Source organism: Dermacentor albipictus, chromosome 1, assembly GCF_038994185.2.
Source record: "Dermacentor albipictus isolate Rhodes 1998 colony chromosome 1, USDA_Dalb.pri_finalv2, whole genome shotgun sequence".
NCBI classification, from domain to species: Eukaryota; Metazoa; Arthropoda; class Arachnida; order Ixodida; family Ixodidae; genus Dermacentor; species Dermacentor albipictus.
The window spans coordinates 133,024,822-133,039,957 of NC_091821.1; the positions used below are offsets into that span (position 1 = coordinate 133,024,822).

At 42.6% G+C, this 15,136-nt stretch overlaps 1 protein-coding gene across 3 annotated transcripts in view; it reads right to left on the minus strand.

Annotated features, from left to right (window-relative positions):
• Window positions 1-15,128, minus strand: part of LOC135896152 (lipid scramblase CLPTM1L) — a 76,002-nt gene extending 60,874 nt beyond the window's left edge. The window contains exons 1-5 of one of the 3 annotated variants that reach the window (XM_065424511.1): window positions 14,943-15,128; window positions 13,585-13,741; window positions 13,126-13,319; window positions 9,661-9,761; window positions 1,204-1,423 (exon numbers count right to left, since the gene is read on the minus strand). In XM_065424511.1, coding sequence (XP_065280583.1) covers window positions 1,204-1,423; window positions 9,661-9,761; window positions 13,126-13,278 — 474 coding nt within the window. In that variant the 5' untranslated portion in view covers window positions 13,279-13,319; window positions 13,585-13,741; window positions 14,943-15,128. The remainder of the gene's footprint in view (window positions 1-1,203; window positions 1,424-9,660; window positions 9,762-13,125; window positions 13,320-13,584; window positions 13,742-14,942) is intronic. The other 2 variants (XM_065424510.1, XM_065424512.1) reach the window with 2 other exon arrangements.
• Between the last annotated feature and the right edge of the window lie 8 nt (window positions 15,129-15,136).

The window sequence follows — 15,136 nt, forward strand, 5'->3', positions numbered from 1 at the left end:
TTCTGTTGTGTTGGCTAGTATTTCCTCAATTGCCCGTTGGAAAATTGCTCGTTGGAAAATTGCTCATGCTGATGAGACCCCGAAGGGAAGCTTGTTCACCTGGTATAGCCCATTATGTTTGAAATCACTTGAAGACACCTTGAAATCAACATTGAAGTCCTCTGAATCAGAGTTCATAGTCCTTTACTTTCAGCACCATTAAAAAAATAACATGCGGGCTTTTTGAGCAGCTCCGTCATGTTGGAAAACATGACAAGATGCAAGCAACACCAACACATAAGCTTTTTCACACCATCTGTTATATAAACCTGCCATACAATTTTAGTTTAAGCAACTGCTATGTGGGCACAAGCAGTATAACGATGTTTCACGTCTGTAAATCACCTCGGCAGAGGCAGAGAGCGTGCAGAAAGTGCGACTTGGGCAACGATTTTACAGCGATGCCTTTTCAAATGCTATTCCTTTTTCCACTCCTTCAATGGTAAGAGCGACACTCCACTCACATTATTTTAATGGGATAGGCAGGCCATGAACAGTGATAATAAACGTCGCCTAGAATTGAGCGGCAGACACTGCTACAAAATCACAGCTTTGGCTTTACTCAAGACAAGGCAAGGGTGTGCATCTGCACCTGGTTGGGTATACTAAGCCAAGGCACTTCTAGGGAGAATTCTGCAATACAGACACAGAAAGTATACATCTATATTACAGACAAGTTTTATTGCTCTGGCTCCAATAGCTCCCGAGAAAGAAGACTGTACAGTAAAGCAAAATTGCTTTAGACTATTTTGGTTGAAAACTTAAAAAAAAAAAAAAAATGGTGGGACTTTCTATGCCAAAACCACAATCTGATTACGAGACATACAATAGTGGGGGACTGTGGATAAAAATTTTGACCACCTCAGGTTCATTAACGTGCACCTAAATCTAGTAGTACATGAGTGTTTTTGCACTCGCTGCAGATTACCTCATAATAGGGTGCACAGACCGTGTATGCATTCAGCAGCACAGACAGCCATGCACAGCCACCACCGGGTTAGAGGAGACGTGCACTCAACTGCCCCCCCCCCCCCCCTCCAGAGCGCTCTTGATCATGTTAACCTGCTGAAAATTGATACTGACATTTCAAGTACCAAAACCTTATGAACAAATATGTATAACCATGGAAATTTATTCAAGCCATAATGTAGCGCTGACACTTACTGGTGGTGTATTAGACTTGAAGGATTTGATGAGCTGGATCTCCTCTTCGGTCGGAACCAAGTAGCGAGTAAGAGGGTTGCTACTTATGCTGACAGTTGAGGCACTCATCACTTGTTCTAGTGACTTCACAGACTCCCTTTTTTTGCGCTCCAACAGCAACACATAAGCATCCAATGTTCCATTCCTTAAAGTCTTGCGTGGGAGCGTCAGATTGATGTCTCTGTGAAATTAGAAAAAAATTGTCTTTTTTAAGTAAGGTAGTAGTGATACAACATGGAAATGTAGGTTGCTGGAAAATATGGCTAACAAAACCACAATGTGCATACACTAGGCCAACGTGACACTGAGATAGATTTGTGCTCTGTCCTTTAAGGAATTTGAGCACTCACTGAAAAGCAGGTGTTTTAGCTTACCAGAATAAAACTCTTGTGTTTAGCTTGTCCTTACCCTGCCATGTGTATTTTACACAAAGATGTATAGCTCTACCTCCCAAAGGGTCTGTCGTCTCCATGCACTCTTAAAGGGCCCCTCACCAGGCCCCATAGCAAATTTTGGTTATACGGGAGAAATTGTTATGTGTCCTCTAGGGAGCGCTCTGCCGCAAAAGTTTTTCAAGCTGCCTTATTAATAGCCATGACAAATATTTCAGTGCCACGAACCTATGATTTCAGCAGGCGGGCTCCACTGCACAGCAAGGCTCCCTCTCCACTCGCCCCATCTAGCCTTCGCAAGCGAAATTCCTTCCCTACGTTCTCCCATGCCAGACCTCGAGGATCGCGTGACACATACGTCATGAGCCCCGCCTTCACTTTTTTTTTCTCGTTACTTCTTTTTTTTTTCTGGCTATGCGCGTTTCCGCTGGCGGCATTGCACGTGAGCTGTTATCGTTTCGCGCAGCGCACAATTTAGCGCGCTGTGCACAAGGACACATGACTAGCGGTATAATTCAGTGCTACATGAATACTGAGGCAGAACAAGCGGATCGCAGAGCATGATCACGCGCCAGAACACTGTAGAAAATGGCACAGTTTTGGTACCTGCGCACGTAACCGCACGAACGGGGAACAAGCAGACGAAGCGTAAGTACGTCTCTCTTACGTCAGTGCGAAGTAAAGCAAAAAACATGCAGACATTCTGTTTGTGAGTTTTATTATTTCTCTAAACTTCAATTCGTCAATTCAAGCAACAGATCACACGAATAACAGATGGTGCCTTGAATAATTCTCGAAGTCACGTGTCACCACGAGCGATGTCACACTGTGGACTCAAGTATGTAGGCGCAGGGACGCGACGACGTCATCCTCCGGCTTGGAGCGCGGCGGCCGTAAGGAGGAGGAAAAACAGCCTTCGGTTTGAAATCTCAGATCTTTCCGCAGCGCATAGCGGTGTAATACTTTGCAGACACTATCATTATTGCACCATGTATGCTCTGCGCTTGTCAGCTCAAAATGGCCAGACCTGGTGAGGGGCCCTAAAACAATTGCACTCTTTGACGTATATATTTGTTCCACAACAATAATCGTCGTCTGCCTTCCTTGTGTTTCCTTCCTTGAAATCTCAGCGCTCACTACTTTCCTGTCAAGAATGCTGTGTCATGCTAATAACACGCAAGCCGTTCATGACTTGGAAGTATCGGAGTCACAGCACTAAAGAAAGGAAATATGGGCAAGACAGATGACGACTATTGTTGTGGGACAAGCCCCAAAAGGTTTAAATTTTTTTGAGAGTGTGGGCAAACACTTGGGAGGCACAAGCCGCATGCGCTGCTGGGTTCCTTACCGCACCAGCAGATGGCACTCGCCTCGCATATCCAAATTCAGTGTTAGAAAATCAGGTGTTATGGTATTCAATGAAAACAGCGAACAGACAGTGGCGATACAGGGCCAGGAAATACCTCGGGTAACAGACTATAAATACCTTCGTATATGGATAAACGAAGGCAATAGATGCTCTATTGGCTCTATAAGGCAATAGAAACACAGGAAAAAACAATAGCAGGGAAGGGGAAGAGAAATGCAGCCATAATGAAGCACGGAGTGTCATGGGGATACAATAGGTACGAGGTGCTCCGAGGTATGTGGAAAGGTGTAATGGTTCCAGGACTTACATTTGAAAATGCAGTTGCTTGCTTTAAATCAGGGGTACAATCAGGACTCGATGTGAACCAAAGGTCAGTGGGTCGCCTCGCATTGGGTGCTCATGGGAAGACTACAAATGAAACTGTGCAGGGTGATAGGGGCTGGACTAGTTTGGAAGTGAGGGAAGCTTACAGTGAAATTGAGTATGAAGAATGACTGAGGAATATGGAAGAAAGTAAATGGGCTGGGAGAGTGTTCAGGTATCTGTACAGGAAAAACATTGATTCACAGTGGAGGATAAGGACTAGGAAGCTTACCAGCAAGTATGCGGCCTGTAGGGTGGGCAACACAGCAACAAAGAATGTCAAGTGGAAAGTCAGAGAGGCTGAAATAATCTCATGGGTGGCGGCAATGGAAAAGAAACCTGCCATGAGAAACTACTTAAGAGGAAAAAAACGAAATCAGGAAAGAAACCATTTATGATAACTCAAAGGGAAGCTCATTACTTCTTGAAGCTAGATCGGGATGCCTTAGAACACGCACCTATAAAGTAAGATATAAGAAGGAAGAACAGGCATGTGCTTGCTGCGGTAAAGCTAGGGAAACTATGGAGCACGTTTTATTAGAATGTGAAGACGTCTTCCCAGAGGTCGATTTAGGCACCACTGGCCTCCTTGAAGCTCTTGGGTTCAGCGAGAGCAGTGGAAAAGTAAACGTATTTGCAATAGGGACTAGTAAGAGGCGATCGGAGGATTGGTGGAATAAAAGGGAAATGACAAAAAACGTAGACGTACAAAAGCACAGTTCGTAATAGGGGATCAGAAAATTTGGTTATGGGATTTCAGTTTTTTTTTATTGTTTAACCTAGGTAGGACATTAGGCAGTATAATAGCAAGAGCTTGGTGGCGCAACCCACTGCCTCATTCCAAAGGGGACGCTCATTCCACCCACCCACCCACCCACCCACCCACCCACCCACCCGTCCGTCCGTCCGTCCGTCCGTCCGTCCGTCCGTCCGTCCGTCCATCCATCCATCCATCCATCCATCCATCCATCCATCCACCCACCCACCCACCCACCCACCCATCCATCCATCCATCCAGCCATCCAGCCAGCCAGCCAGCCAGCCAGCCAGCCAGCCAGCCAGCCAGCCAGCCAGCCAGCCAGCCAGCCAGCCAGCCAGCCAGCCATCCATCCGCCCATACGCCCGTCCCACCCGCCTGCAACATCTGCGGGAGGCACGTGCCACTGGCTTGCTTGCAGCGCCAGCAGATGGTGATCGCCTCAGCGCATTCACAGCAGTGGTAGTGCTGGCCGCGCGGAAAGAAAAGGAACCAGAAAGCTCGCCTTCACGCACAGTGTTCGCCGCAAGTGTTTCCCGGTAAAGATTACGGTTGCATGAACTGCAGTTGCTAGGAAGTGGCAATTGTAGCATATGAAGCAGGGAGTGATATAACTACACTTTCTTATATAAGAGAAGAACCCCCGTAGCAACTGATCTGTGTTGCGACAGTGCAATGGGAAGGCCACGTATAGTAAGGACTCCTGAAGAGCAGCATGCATACGAGGCACAGCGTAAGTGTAGTAAAGTGCATTTTTCTGCTCTCTGGTCCACTCTCCATTGTTGCACGAAGTAGTGGTGCAGGCGGTTGAAACATCTTATGATAATAATTAGGTAAAGTGCCAGTGACTAATAATAAAGTGCATGTGACTAATGATTTACAACTACATCACAATGGGTTAGTTGTTATATATGGCTTTGCTGTCCGACTACATTAACAGCGTGGTGGTCGTTCGAGTAGCTTTAAATACTGAATGTTTTGATTTGGTGCCTTTTTGTCAGTTACTCATGTATATAAGCAGTTGCCTATAAATTTCGTTTAGTTAAGAGTACCGAGCATTTCCTGTGTGTTTTATTGTTCATTCATTTACTTTCATTGCACTGCACTGCCAAATTGCATCACGAATTAAAAAAAAAAATCTGCTTAGAAGTTTTTCAACTCTTCTTTGAGCAAAACTTATGGATTTTTTGCATTCAGTTATTTCCTTTTAGTGCCCACCACAATAAAAAGCTAAATATATGCTACAAGCGTCGTGATAGCATGCTGCATGTAGATATAAGCATGAAGGTGCTGCTTGCTTTGGTCTCCATTCATGACCACCAACTATGGGTACCATGCAGCTGCTGCGTGTTGCCATCAGGCAGAGCAAATAGCACAATGAGTGGTGCAAATCTCATCTAAGGCATGTTAAACACAACACTTTGGATGAGAAATGCAGTGTTCTGTGGAGAAACACTGGAGACAAGAATGTGGTGGTGGTGATGTTGGTTGTAGGCACATCTAGCCCTGCACGAATTGCTAGCAACTGCTCTGCCGCAGCACTGCTGTTTGGATTCAGCAGATAAAGATAAAAGGATGACTATGTATCACGGGAGGTAGACAAACATGACAGGCAGGAACACAGAATAAAGGCTGCTCACGCATAATGAACAGCACCTCGTCTGTGATGAGCCAGAAACATTGCTCACATACAGCTAAAAAATAAAAAAAATCACTTCTCCTTCTCAGATATGATTATGGATATGGTTCTGACATGTGTGGAGCCATTTTTTTGTATTGTTTCCAAAATGCAGCTGGCATGAGCCAGACTTCCATTTTGTAAACATTAGCAGCTTACCTAGAAATCACCATCTGGATTGGTTCATGAGTAACGGCTAATCTTTACATCTTTTTGGTAGCCTTTGGGAAAACAAGAGTATATTAGATGATAAGAGAGTCGTCACTGTCTACGGATAGTTTGATTATTTTTTGGCCCTTAGCTAAGAAGGTACAGAAGGAGGAAGCTGCAAGGATGCAATAGTTACTGCCTTCAAAACATGCAGCAAAGAGTTTGTCGTCACTTGCGAATTGCTGCAAGAGAATTAGATACCTTGTCTTGGTATTGTCTTTCAGTAATGGTCATATTTACTTCAAGTATGACCATTACGAAGAAGGTGTTCTTTAGCTACAACTAGGTACATCCCAAAACTGAGAAAAGAAATTTGGCTATCATGGCAATCACTGCCAGGTAGTGGCCGGTGAGGTCAGATACGTCATGCTAGAAAGGACTTATATCATTAAAAGGTATTGCGACAAACAAGCTCAGTCTCGAGACACAGACAGTGAAGTTTCTAGAGAGTGGAATGCGATAGCATTCAAAGATCCCTGACTGCTTCTCACGCTTCCTGGTGACTGGAGCGTATGTAATCTAGTGTTTACCTGGAAACGTTTGCCACGAATGCTATGCACGAAGGTGAGCTTTGTGGTGGAACCACGGCCTCTTACATGAGCCGCGATGCAGTGGAGGCGAGCGCCAGCTGGAGTTAATACAAGGAACCCGGTGCGCTGCTCCGTGGCCCCAAGATACCCATCGCACCGGCGCACGCAAAATGAAGGATGCTGCAGCCAATTTGTGTGTTTGAAGGGGTTTCTTTGAGTTTTTGCGTAACAGAATTATGTTTTCTTGTATAGTCAAATTACAATCCGAGAGCTACTATGACTGTAGGTTGTATGCAAGTCGTAGTTTACAATTTTTCTACGTATTTTAGCTTGAGAAATTCAATTAGTTCAGTCAATTCCTTGCATCATATGGAAGGCCTGAGTGTACGTGGTACGAAAATCTTTTTGTCGATGCAACATCTGACGCCGGATGCTGGATTTTCTGCGACATGGGCTCCTTAACGTTATCGCGTTAAAATAGCAGCAACAGCCAAAAGGCAAGTCATTTGTTCTGAACTGCACAAAGCATATTTGATGTGCTGCCAGGACAATGAAGACTGTGACCCAACAAAATGCACAAAAGAACACAAAACCAAGTACTTGTTGTGCAAACAAGGCATAGTTTCCAAGATTTTGCTGCCCTGCAGTAGATGTTACAGTGAATGAACCGGAAGGTGCCTAAATGGCTGTGCAAAAGAACATGTAGCACCCAAAAAAGCAAATTTCTTCAGGACATCTGGAGCACCACTGTCAACAGCGCTAATGCAGTGCCGACTTTCCCTCAGATACATATTTTAGCCATGCACAAGGCCCAGTTTGGCAGAAGCTTTGACAAAAGTATAGAAAATGGCAAAGTGCACATCAGTACACCATTTATGGCATTACAGAGAGCTTTACTCTCAATGTGATCTATACTACACACCCCATTACATTTGATCCCATAATTATTGGTAAAATTTCTTGCGGGATTCTATTACAAATTCTTACTGACAAGTTACTATCCACTAGAACTGTTATACAAACCTGTGAAGTAATTGTTTTAATGAAACAAAGAGCCTCAAGTTAATGAAATTCACTAACAGTTTTTCATTGCAACATTATATTGATGTAACACTTCAGTTATATTCTGCTGTTTCAACTTAGTCTTATCATTGGCAGCAGCCTTTACCACACCAAGAGCTATTTGAAGACTTGTTCCATGCAGCCACTACAGATGGTTATACAACTAAGATAGTGAAATCACAGGCAGGGGTTAAAGCACTCGGTATGGGGAACCAGCGCTGGAGTTCTCACGACGCCTGCAGCGCCGCCCTGGCGGTCAGAACGTGCACAATGCAGCCACTCCCGCGGACGAAAATTGCTACTGGTAGTGGTGTTGCGTGCCCTGAAAGTCGAAGGAAAACAAAAGGATGCCGACGATACTGTTGCGCATACAAATGCCACAACTACGTTGGGATGAGGGAGGATGTGTCCTCCTTGATTTTTTCATCTAAACCCTACGAACAAGAACAGAGGCGGCGTTGGATCCAAGCAGTCAGGCGGGCGGAGTAAGTTCCCGTCTTGTCGCCCTGTGAAGCGGTGTCGGGCTGGTTTCTAAATCGAATTTCGCGTGTATGCTTGGTTTATTCGATAGTGAAGACGGTCAGCCATGGCAGACAGTACCAAACAGCAGAATCTGCAGTAGGCATTTCGTCGGAAACAAAATGAGCAATAGCATGCACCATCCGGCATATGTACCAACCATTTTTCCTTCGCAATACCACCGCCAAGCCCCTTCCAACGGCACCACACCAAGCGAACAATACGAAAGGTAAATATTATCCATTCATGGCCAAGAATCATGTGGGAGGGAAGCTGCCTTGTAATACGAGTTGTGTGCGCATACTGCCAGCGCACGCGCGACTAAGCCGCCTATGTGTTTTTAAAAATGCGCATGTGGATGAGGACTCGGCGCTGAGATGCATCCGGTAAATTTATGTAATTAGTGCTAAATGTAGCCAGCGTTGTTATGGATCCAGCAGCGGAGCACTCAAACCTTTGCCTGCGCGAGTCAGCCGATGCGATAAAGCTTTCTTCTCCATTGACTGCTGTGGCGAAGTAACATCAGAATTTTTTATCTCTAGCCAGAGAAATATGGAATGTCTTTAGGTGAACTAATACTTCCGAAACCATAGCACAGCGCGACCGGAGCCATAGCTGCTAGATTTGTGAGGCAGGCTGCCACGCAAGCATGGCAATGGCATACGGCGCAACCGTTAAAGAAACACACATGCTCGCCGCGACACACTGTGAAAAATATATAAAGCTTAAAAAGCTTCTTTCGTCATTTCTTCACTTGATGGCGCTAGCTTCTTTACGAAAACTGTCCACTTTAAGCGGCGCAAAAACGGAAACATACGAACTATAATACGGCCGCGCACATGTGTGTTGTCTGGTCGAGCGGCTGGAATATGCCGCGTTTCATCGCCAGGGCAGCATGCAACGCACTCTTTACGATGCGCCGCCTATCCAGCGCTGGTTCCCCATACAGCGAGTACTGTAAAAGCAGGTTGAACATGACAGAATAATTATTTTTCCTATCGCTCGTCAGCGATTTTCTGAATCCTATTAGGCCAAGGTGCAAGTGCCAAAATGACAAACTCCACTGCCCAGCGTCTACCCTGACATGGTTTTGAGAAGTTCACTGTTCCTCAGCGACTTTTGCGTTTTGAACAATGAAAGACCACCGTTTGCACAACTGATAACATGCTTATGAAATTGAGGCAAACAAAAGACAGACTGAAAAAAAAAAAATGCCCCTAGAAAACTTTTATATAAAAAAACAGTTTTACATGAATGAAAGCTATGCACATGTATACTGCAGTCTGTAGAGCTTTCAGTGCTAACATCTTGCCGTCTTCAGCAGATCGTAGGGCCCTGTGGCTTATGGTCATGCTGTTAATGTCACATGTTAATGATGAATTTTTTATGACATGAGATAGATGAGCAGCTACGAAAATTTGAGAAACTGCTTCATGAAATAAAGGAAAATCCACGAGTATTCAGAGGTAGCCTCTTTTTGACAATTGCAATACGTACGCACTAACTCCTATAATGTGTTTGCACATGCTTCAACTTGCCTTTCTTGAAGTTCAGAAATGTCAAACTCATCTTCAGACCACACTACATGTAAATCACTTGCTCTTCTGACAGGTTTTGCCGTTGTTACACAGAAAAAGAACTACAGGAGAATAAAAAGGTAGTAATCAGACACTGAAAGGCATGTCATTTCTCAAAATTAAAATAAACCACATGACAACACAAAGGTTGCAAGAAAATGAAGGAAGGACACCAACTTTGCTATTGGTTTTCTTATGCGTTTTATGGTAGTAAAAGAAGGTTCATGTCTTCTGAAACTAACGCAGTGCAAAGAATTATATTAGAAGTGATACAGTAGTGGGTTATTACACAACAAATGACTCACATACAACAAAATTTTGCCAGCTGGATTATGATGTACACTAAATTCCACAATCTTTTACGACTTTAGTACTGAGACTTAAATGACACAGGACATGGCTCACTATTATGGAGAGAATACAGTTTGAACATTTAACTATGCATCAGCAAAAATGCTGGAGAAGTTATCTGCTTGTTCTCATTGCAATTCTTTCCAGAAAATGTCAGCCTTGCTGAATTTACAACCAAGCAGCCTACCTTATAGTTTGATCAATTATTAGGGGTGAAACAAGAAATCAGATACCGAGTTCACTACTGAAAAATCAACACGCAGTTTTTTGACCTTCTTAACACTTGTAGAATTTAATTAAATACTATAAATGTCTGTGGGGATGACAATCAGGTGAGACAAAAGTATGCACAATTTAAACTAGTAGAAATAAATAAAGAAAAACCAAGGAATACTCAACACTGCCTATAGTCAAAAAGGTTAATAGCACTAATTGAAAAGTAGATGAACCTATTAGCGTGACGATTTCGGAGAGTAGCATGCTCCATTCTTTTATAGATAAAGCAAGCGGTGAATTTTGGTATTTGTTAGTTTGAGCAAAAAATGGTTGAACAGTAAAAGCGTGGTTGCTATGGCCTGGAATGTCATGCGCTGGATGAATTTTAGTGAGAGTGAATGATAGATTACCGTGCTAAAAGCTGTGAAAAGAAAGATAAGCGGGTAAGTTTTCTTTATATGGTGAGTGATATCCGAGTCAACATTTTTTTTTTAATGGACATGCTTTGGTAACGTACGAGAAGTGATTAATCGTGCTGATCTATATTGTACTGGTTTGAGCAGGGTCGTAAGGTTTTATTGATGAGGGTGCCTTATGCTGAGGCGTATTCCAATAATGGATTTTTTAATGTGTTGTATGCACAGTCTTGTATCTGTATTCATGAGATGTAATTTCGTTTTAAAATGCCATTTGTTTTTTAGAGATTTAGAAGTAATATGCTCTGTGATTATTCCAGCTTAGATCAAAGTTAAGACGTACACCCAGGTACTTAAATGACGAAACTGCTTCAATATTGGCCCCATCTATTGCGTGCTGGTTAGAAAATTTATTTGAAGCCAAAGTGAATCTTAGATGCTTAGTCTTTCACATACATTAATTTCCATCTATCATGCCTTACACTATTACGTTAGTTTTATTAGAACAGATTGTAAAACAAGGGCATCTGAATAGCTAGTTATTGGTCTATAGATGACACAATCGTCAGCAGCAATGAAGTTTGGTTGAATGTGATCATTCATATAGATTAACCCATTAACGGTCTATGATTGTCCTTAACGTTTCTGTTGAGGTGATAGATAACCCTTGGTACATCCAGGAACGCTTTTCTCGGATGCTCATTACTTGATAATATTGGGCGGTATTTTCATAGGATATTGTTTACGTTTGGGTGTGCATTAGAATATTTTGTTATAAAGGCTGGCAATCTGTCAGGTTCTGGTGTAGGCTGTTTCTTGGCTAATTCTGACTGTCTCTCTAATCTTGACGCGACATCATAAGCTCTATCGAGGGCAACTCGTGAATAGTTTCTTTCTGTTAGCGTTGTTTTAAGTTGCATATAATACTCGTCTTTGTTGCAGATTCTTCTTATTCATTTTGCTATACTGTGCCTGGGAAAGCAGATGTCGCCTTGAAAAAGACAAGTCCACTTGTTGAAACGCTGATTCCTGCTTTTACCTTGTTCTCGCTTTTCTCATCATCTTGAATTTCCATCTCCCGCCTTCCCCATGTTTTCCCTGGATTTCAACGCTACGGCATTATTAAAAATAATTAAGCCGTGTGTTATCAAATGAAAGAAATCATGAACTAGCTGCAATTATCAATTTTGCCACATGTAGGTTGTGCATTCCAATGGTAGCAACAGTATAAAAAAAAAATTAATGACATCCTTACATTGCAGCACAAGAGTACCTTGCAACACGTGGAACCCAGATGACAAGTGCTCTTCATTTGATCAAACACACTGGCAAACCACATGAAATTTCTTTCCACAGATAACACCGAACGTCTTTTCTGCATGCAAGCTTGAAATATTTAAAGATCTCCAAATAAAATTGCACCTTTTAAGACCCATTTAACTTGAATGAAGCATCAGGGCACGCTATTTCAGTTCCAGAGGCTATGAGATATCTGTAGACTTACTGAAGTTTAAACAACTCACGAAAGAATGAGGCAAACATGCAAATGTTAAGCTTGTCTGAAATACTATTTCAGAACTCTCATATCGAATTCCATTTCAAAAATTGGTATTCGCATACCTTTATAAATTTTTTCTTTGTGCTAAGCTCCCAATGCTGGTATAAAAGGCACAGAGTACGCAAGTACTTAAATTGCCACTAAAGATAATTATGCATTGTTTTCTTCTGAAAATTTCAATCCAAAATCCCTACACTCCACCTTGTGGGATTTAGACTTATTGAACACAATTTAATTAAAAAATAAGTAGTAGATTTGCCTGAAAGGCTAAACATTATTAGCGATAGCAAATATTACAAAGCTGCAAAAAGTCAGGTTCATAGTTCTATCGGCCATATAACTGCAGTTTATATTCACTTACTCATTAAATTAGCAATCATGGTGTCATCTGCGCACAGGCAAATATGAACAGATCTCACTTGATGATTGCAAGCACATGCCATCACAACACTGGCATGATGAAAAGTACAGAGTGGAGTGAATGCTTTTGCTACCTCTCCCTTTGCATTGCATTGCAGGCTGTAGTATTATTTCTTTATTTTCTTTTTTTCAGAGCTTGTGCATAAACTTAAACATTTATCTAGAATTCCATGCTACCTAAAATTCTACTCAAACTAAAAAAATAGCAACAAAATTTTCTTGCTGCGTTTCGTTCAGTTATTACGGAAAAATCTGTGCAGCAGGGTAACTGTATAAGTTTTCTGGCATTCAGTGGTTGCTGACCTTTTTTTTCATGCTACCACATACACACATAGCATTACAGGCTCTAGTGGGCAAGGGAAATCAACAGCTTGCTTCGCATAGTGTACTGGTGGTGCTGATGCATGAGAAATATATACAGTTCGCAAATGTGGCCGTAGAAAAGATAGATCTTGCTAGCCTTACTTGAAATCGTGATTCACTGCTCCATGTAGGTCTGATGCAAATCTCGTTTTTAGCACAGCGCTTTGGGTAGTATAATGTGTACAGTGTCCACATGGAGTGCAGGATGTAGGCCAAAAATACCCCGCTCAAGCCTAGTGTCCACGAAAATTTCATGCTTGTAGGTACTTGTTCCACTATCTTCTGAATAAATTAAGCTGTAAAAAAAGAAAAAGTTAGAATAAAAGACACACAGAACATGGCATGCACAATCTCAAGCACACTTGTCTATAGTGTGTGAACAGTATGCTCCCAAGTTCTTGCACAACCTGCTGGTGGCTACTTGATCGAAGCAATTTGCATCTTACTGACTACTGCCAAATAGGCGTGGCAACCCTCCTATACCGTTTGCTGCGCGGTAAATATTATTGCTATGGTGGGTGACCGTACATGCGAGGCAATGAGGCATGCTTTGTTTCGGACCTTTTCAACTGCTGTGGCTTGCCTTGACAAGGGTGGAGCCACTGAGGGGTACTGTGCTAACCACAGCTAAGCTTGTTGCCAATATGGCTGCAGATGTCCAAAACACACTTGCCTACTCTAGGCAAATGCGTTGGGGCCCACATGGCACCAACTTTGTCTGCAAATGAGAGCTTTTTGTTACCGCAAAAGAATATTATTACAGTCCACTGAACAGCAAGATTAAATGATCAAGGTAGTACCACGTCCTTGGCTTTGCTTCTGAGGGAGAAAGCTTGCTGGAATTTTAGGCTATTGTAAACTTACTTTTGTTTTGCATCATTCATTTTTAACTACTGCAGTAAAAATCTTCACCCAGCATGAGGTTCCAGATTTAGATTAAATGCTTGCAGTGAACAAGAATAGTAAAGATGATGAGTGGAACAGTGGCAAAAGACAAAATGCAATCAATATAGTGAATGGCAACTAGCAGAATGCTTTATTTGAGGCCATTCCATGGAAAGCTTTGGCATCTGTGAAGTTGCTGTACAATATGCATAAATACGGTGTACTTAAAATTTTTCACCCTACGTCCCGTCCAGTGCTTTACAAAACAGCATGCACAGCATTATGGTCATGTATATCTGTGTACAAGTACACGAAGCTGGTAACTGGTAATAACACTTAAGGGTGTATATATGAACTCGAGGGGAAAATATCGCTGATGTTTGCAGAAACAGATTTTCTGCACTCACTTCATTACGTCGTCTCAGCTTTGGCAGCTAGTACAATTGCTTTCACCAGTTCATTTTCCTCAGTTTTCGTTTCGTTCTCCTTCTTTAATACGAAATGAAACGTTTTTTTCTTCTTTTTCCAATTACTTGCAAGCACACTCTTTTCAATGTCCCTGCAGGACGAGTTAACTAAAAGAACGACTGAACGGTTGTTTAACTGCGTGACGAAATTGGTGAAAGTAACATGTCAATCAAGGAATAAACAGGCAATGTGCTTACAAAGCAGATGAAGCACAACAGCAGTAACTTTACTGCTCTCTTTCACCGAGAAAAGGCCTTACTTAACGTACAATTCATACTGCACATCCACCACGTCACATCACGAAAAGCCTGGCACAGTTCAAAATAAACTGCAGTTTCGCGCCGAATGCATAGCATAGCACAGGCTGAAGAATTCGCTACACAAACAATATCGTAGCCATGCAAGCTTTAGCTCGGCAGTCAAAACCACATAAAGGAAAGAAGGAATTGCTGCACTAATACACGCATCATACCCCAGCAGTTTTCTGCTGCTTATACGAGAGACCTAAACACTGTAGAACTGGTTTTAAACAGATCTATACGCGCTACATAGGCTACACTACATACCTATAAGTCAGCAGTGGTAACTATTTCATTTATTTGTAGCACCGAATACAGAGAATACCGGCGTCGGCTGCCCAGCTAAGCATTACCTAGGGTTGTACACGTTCGAAACAACTGGCAGCGGGAAAACAATAAGACGAAACAACTTCACACGACGCCATTTTTCCGCGTCGGTCCTCGCTCGAACAAACTAGATA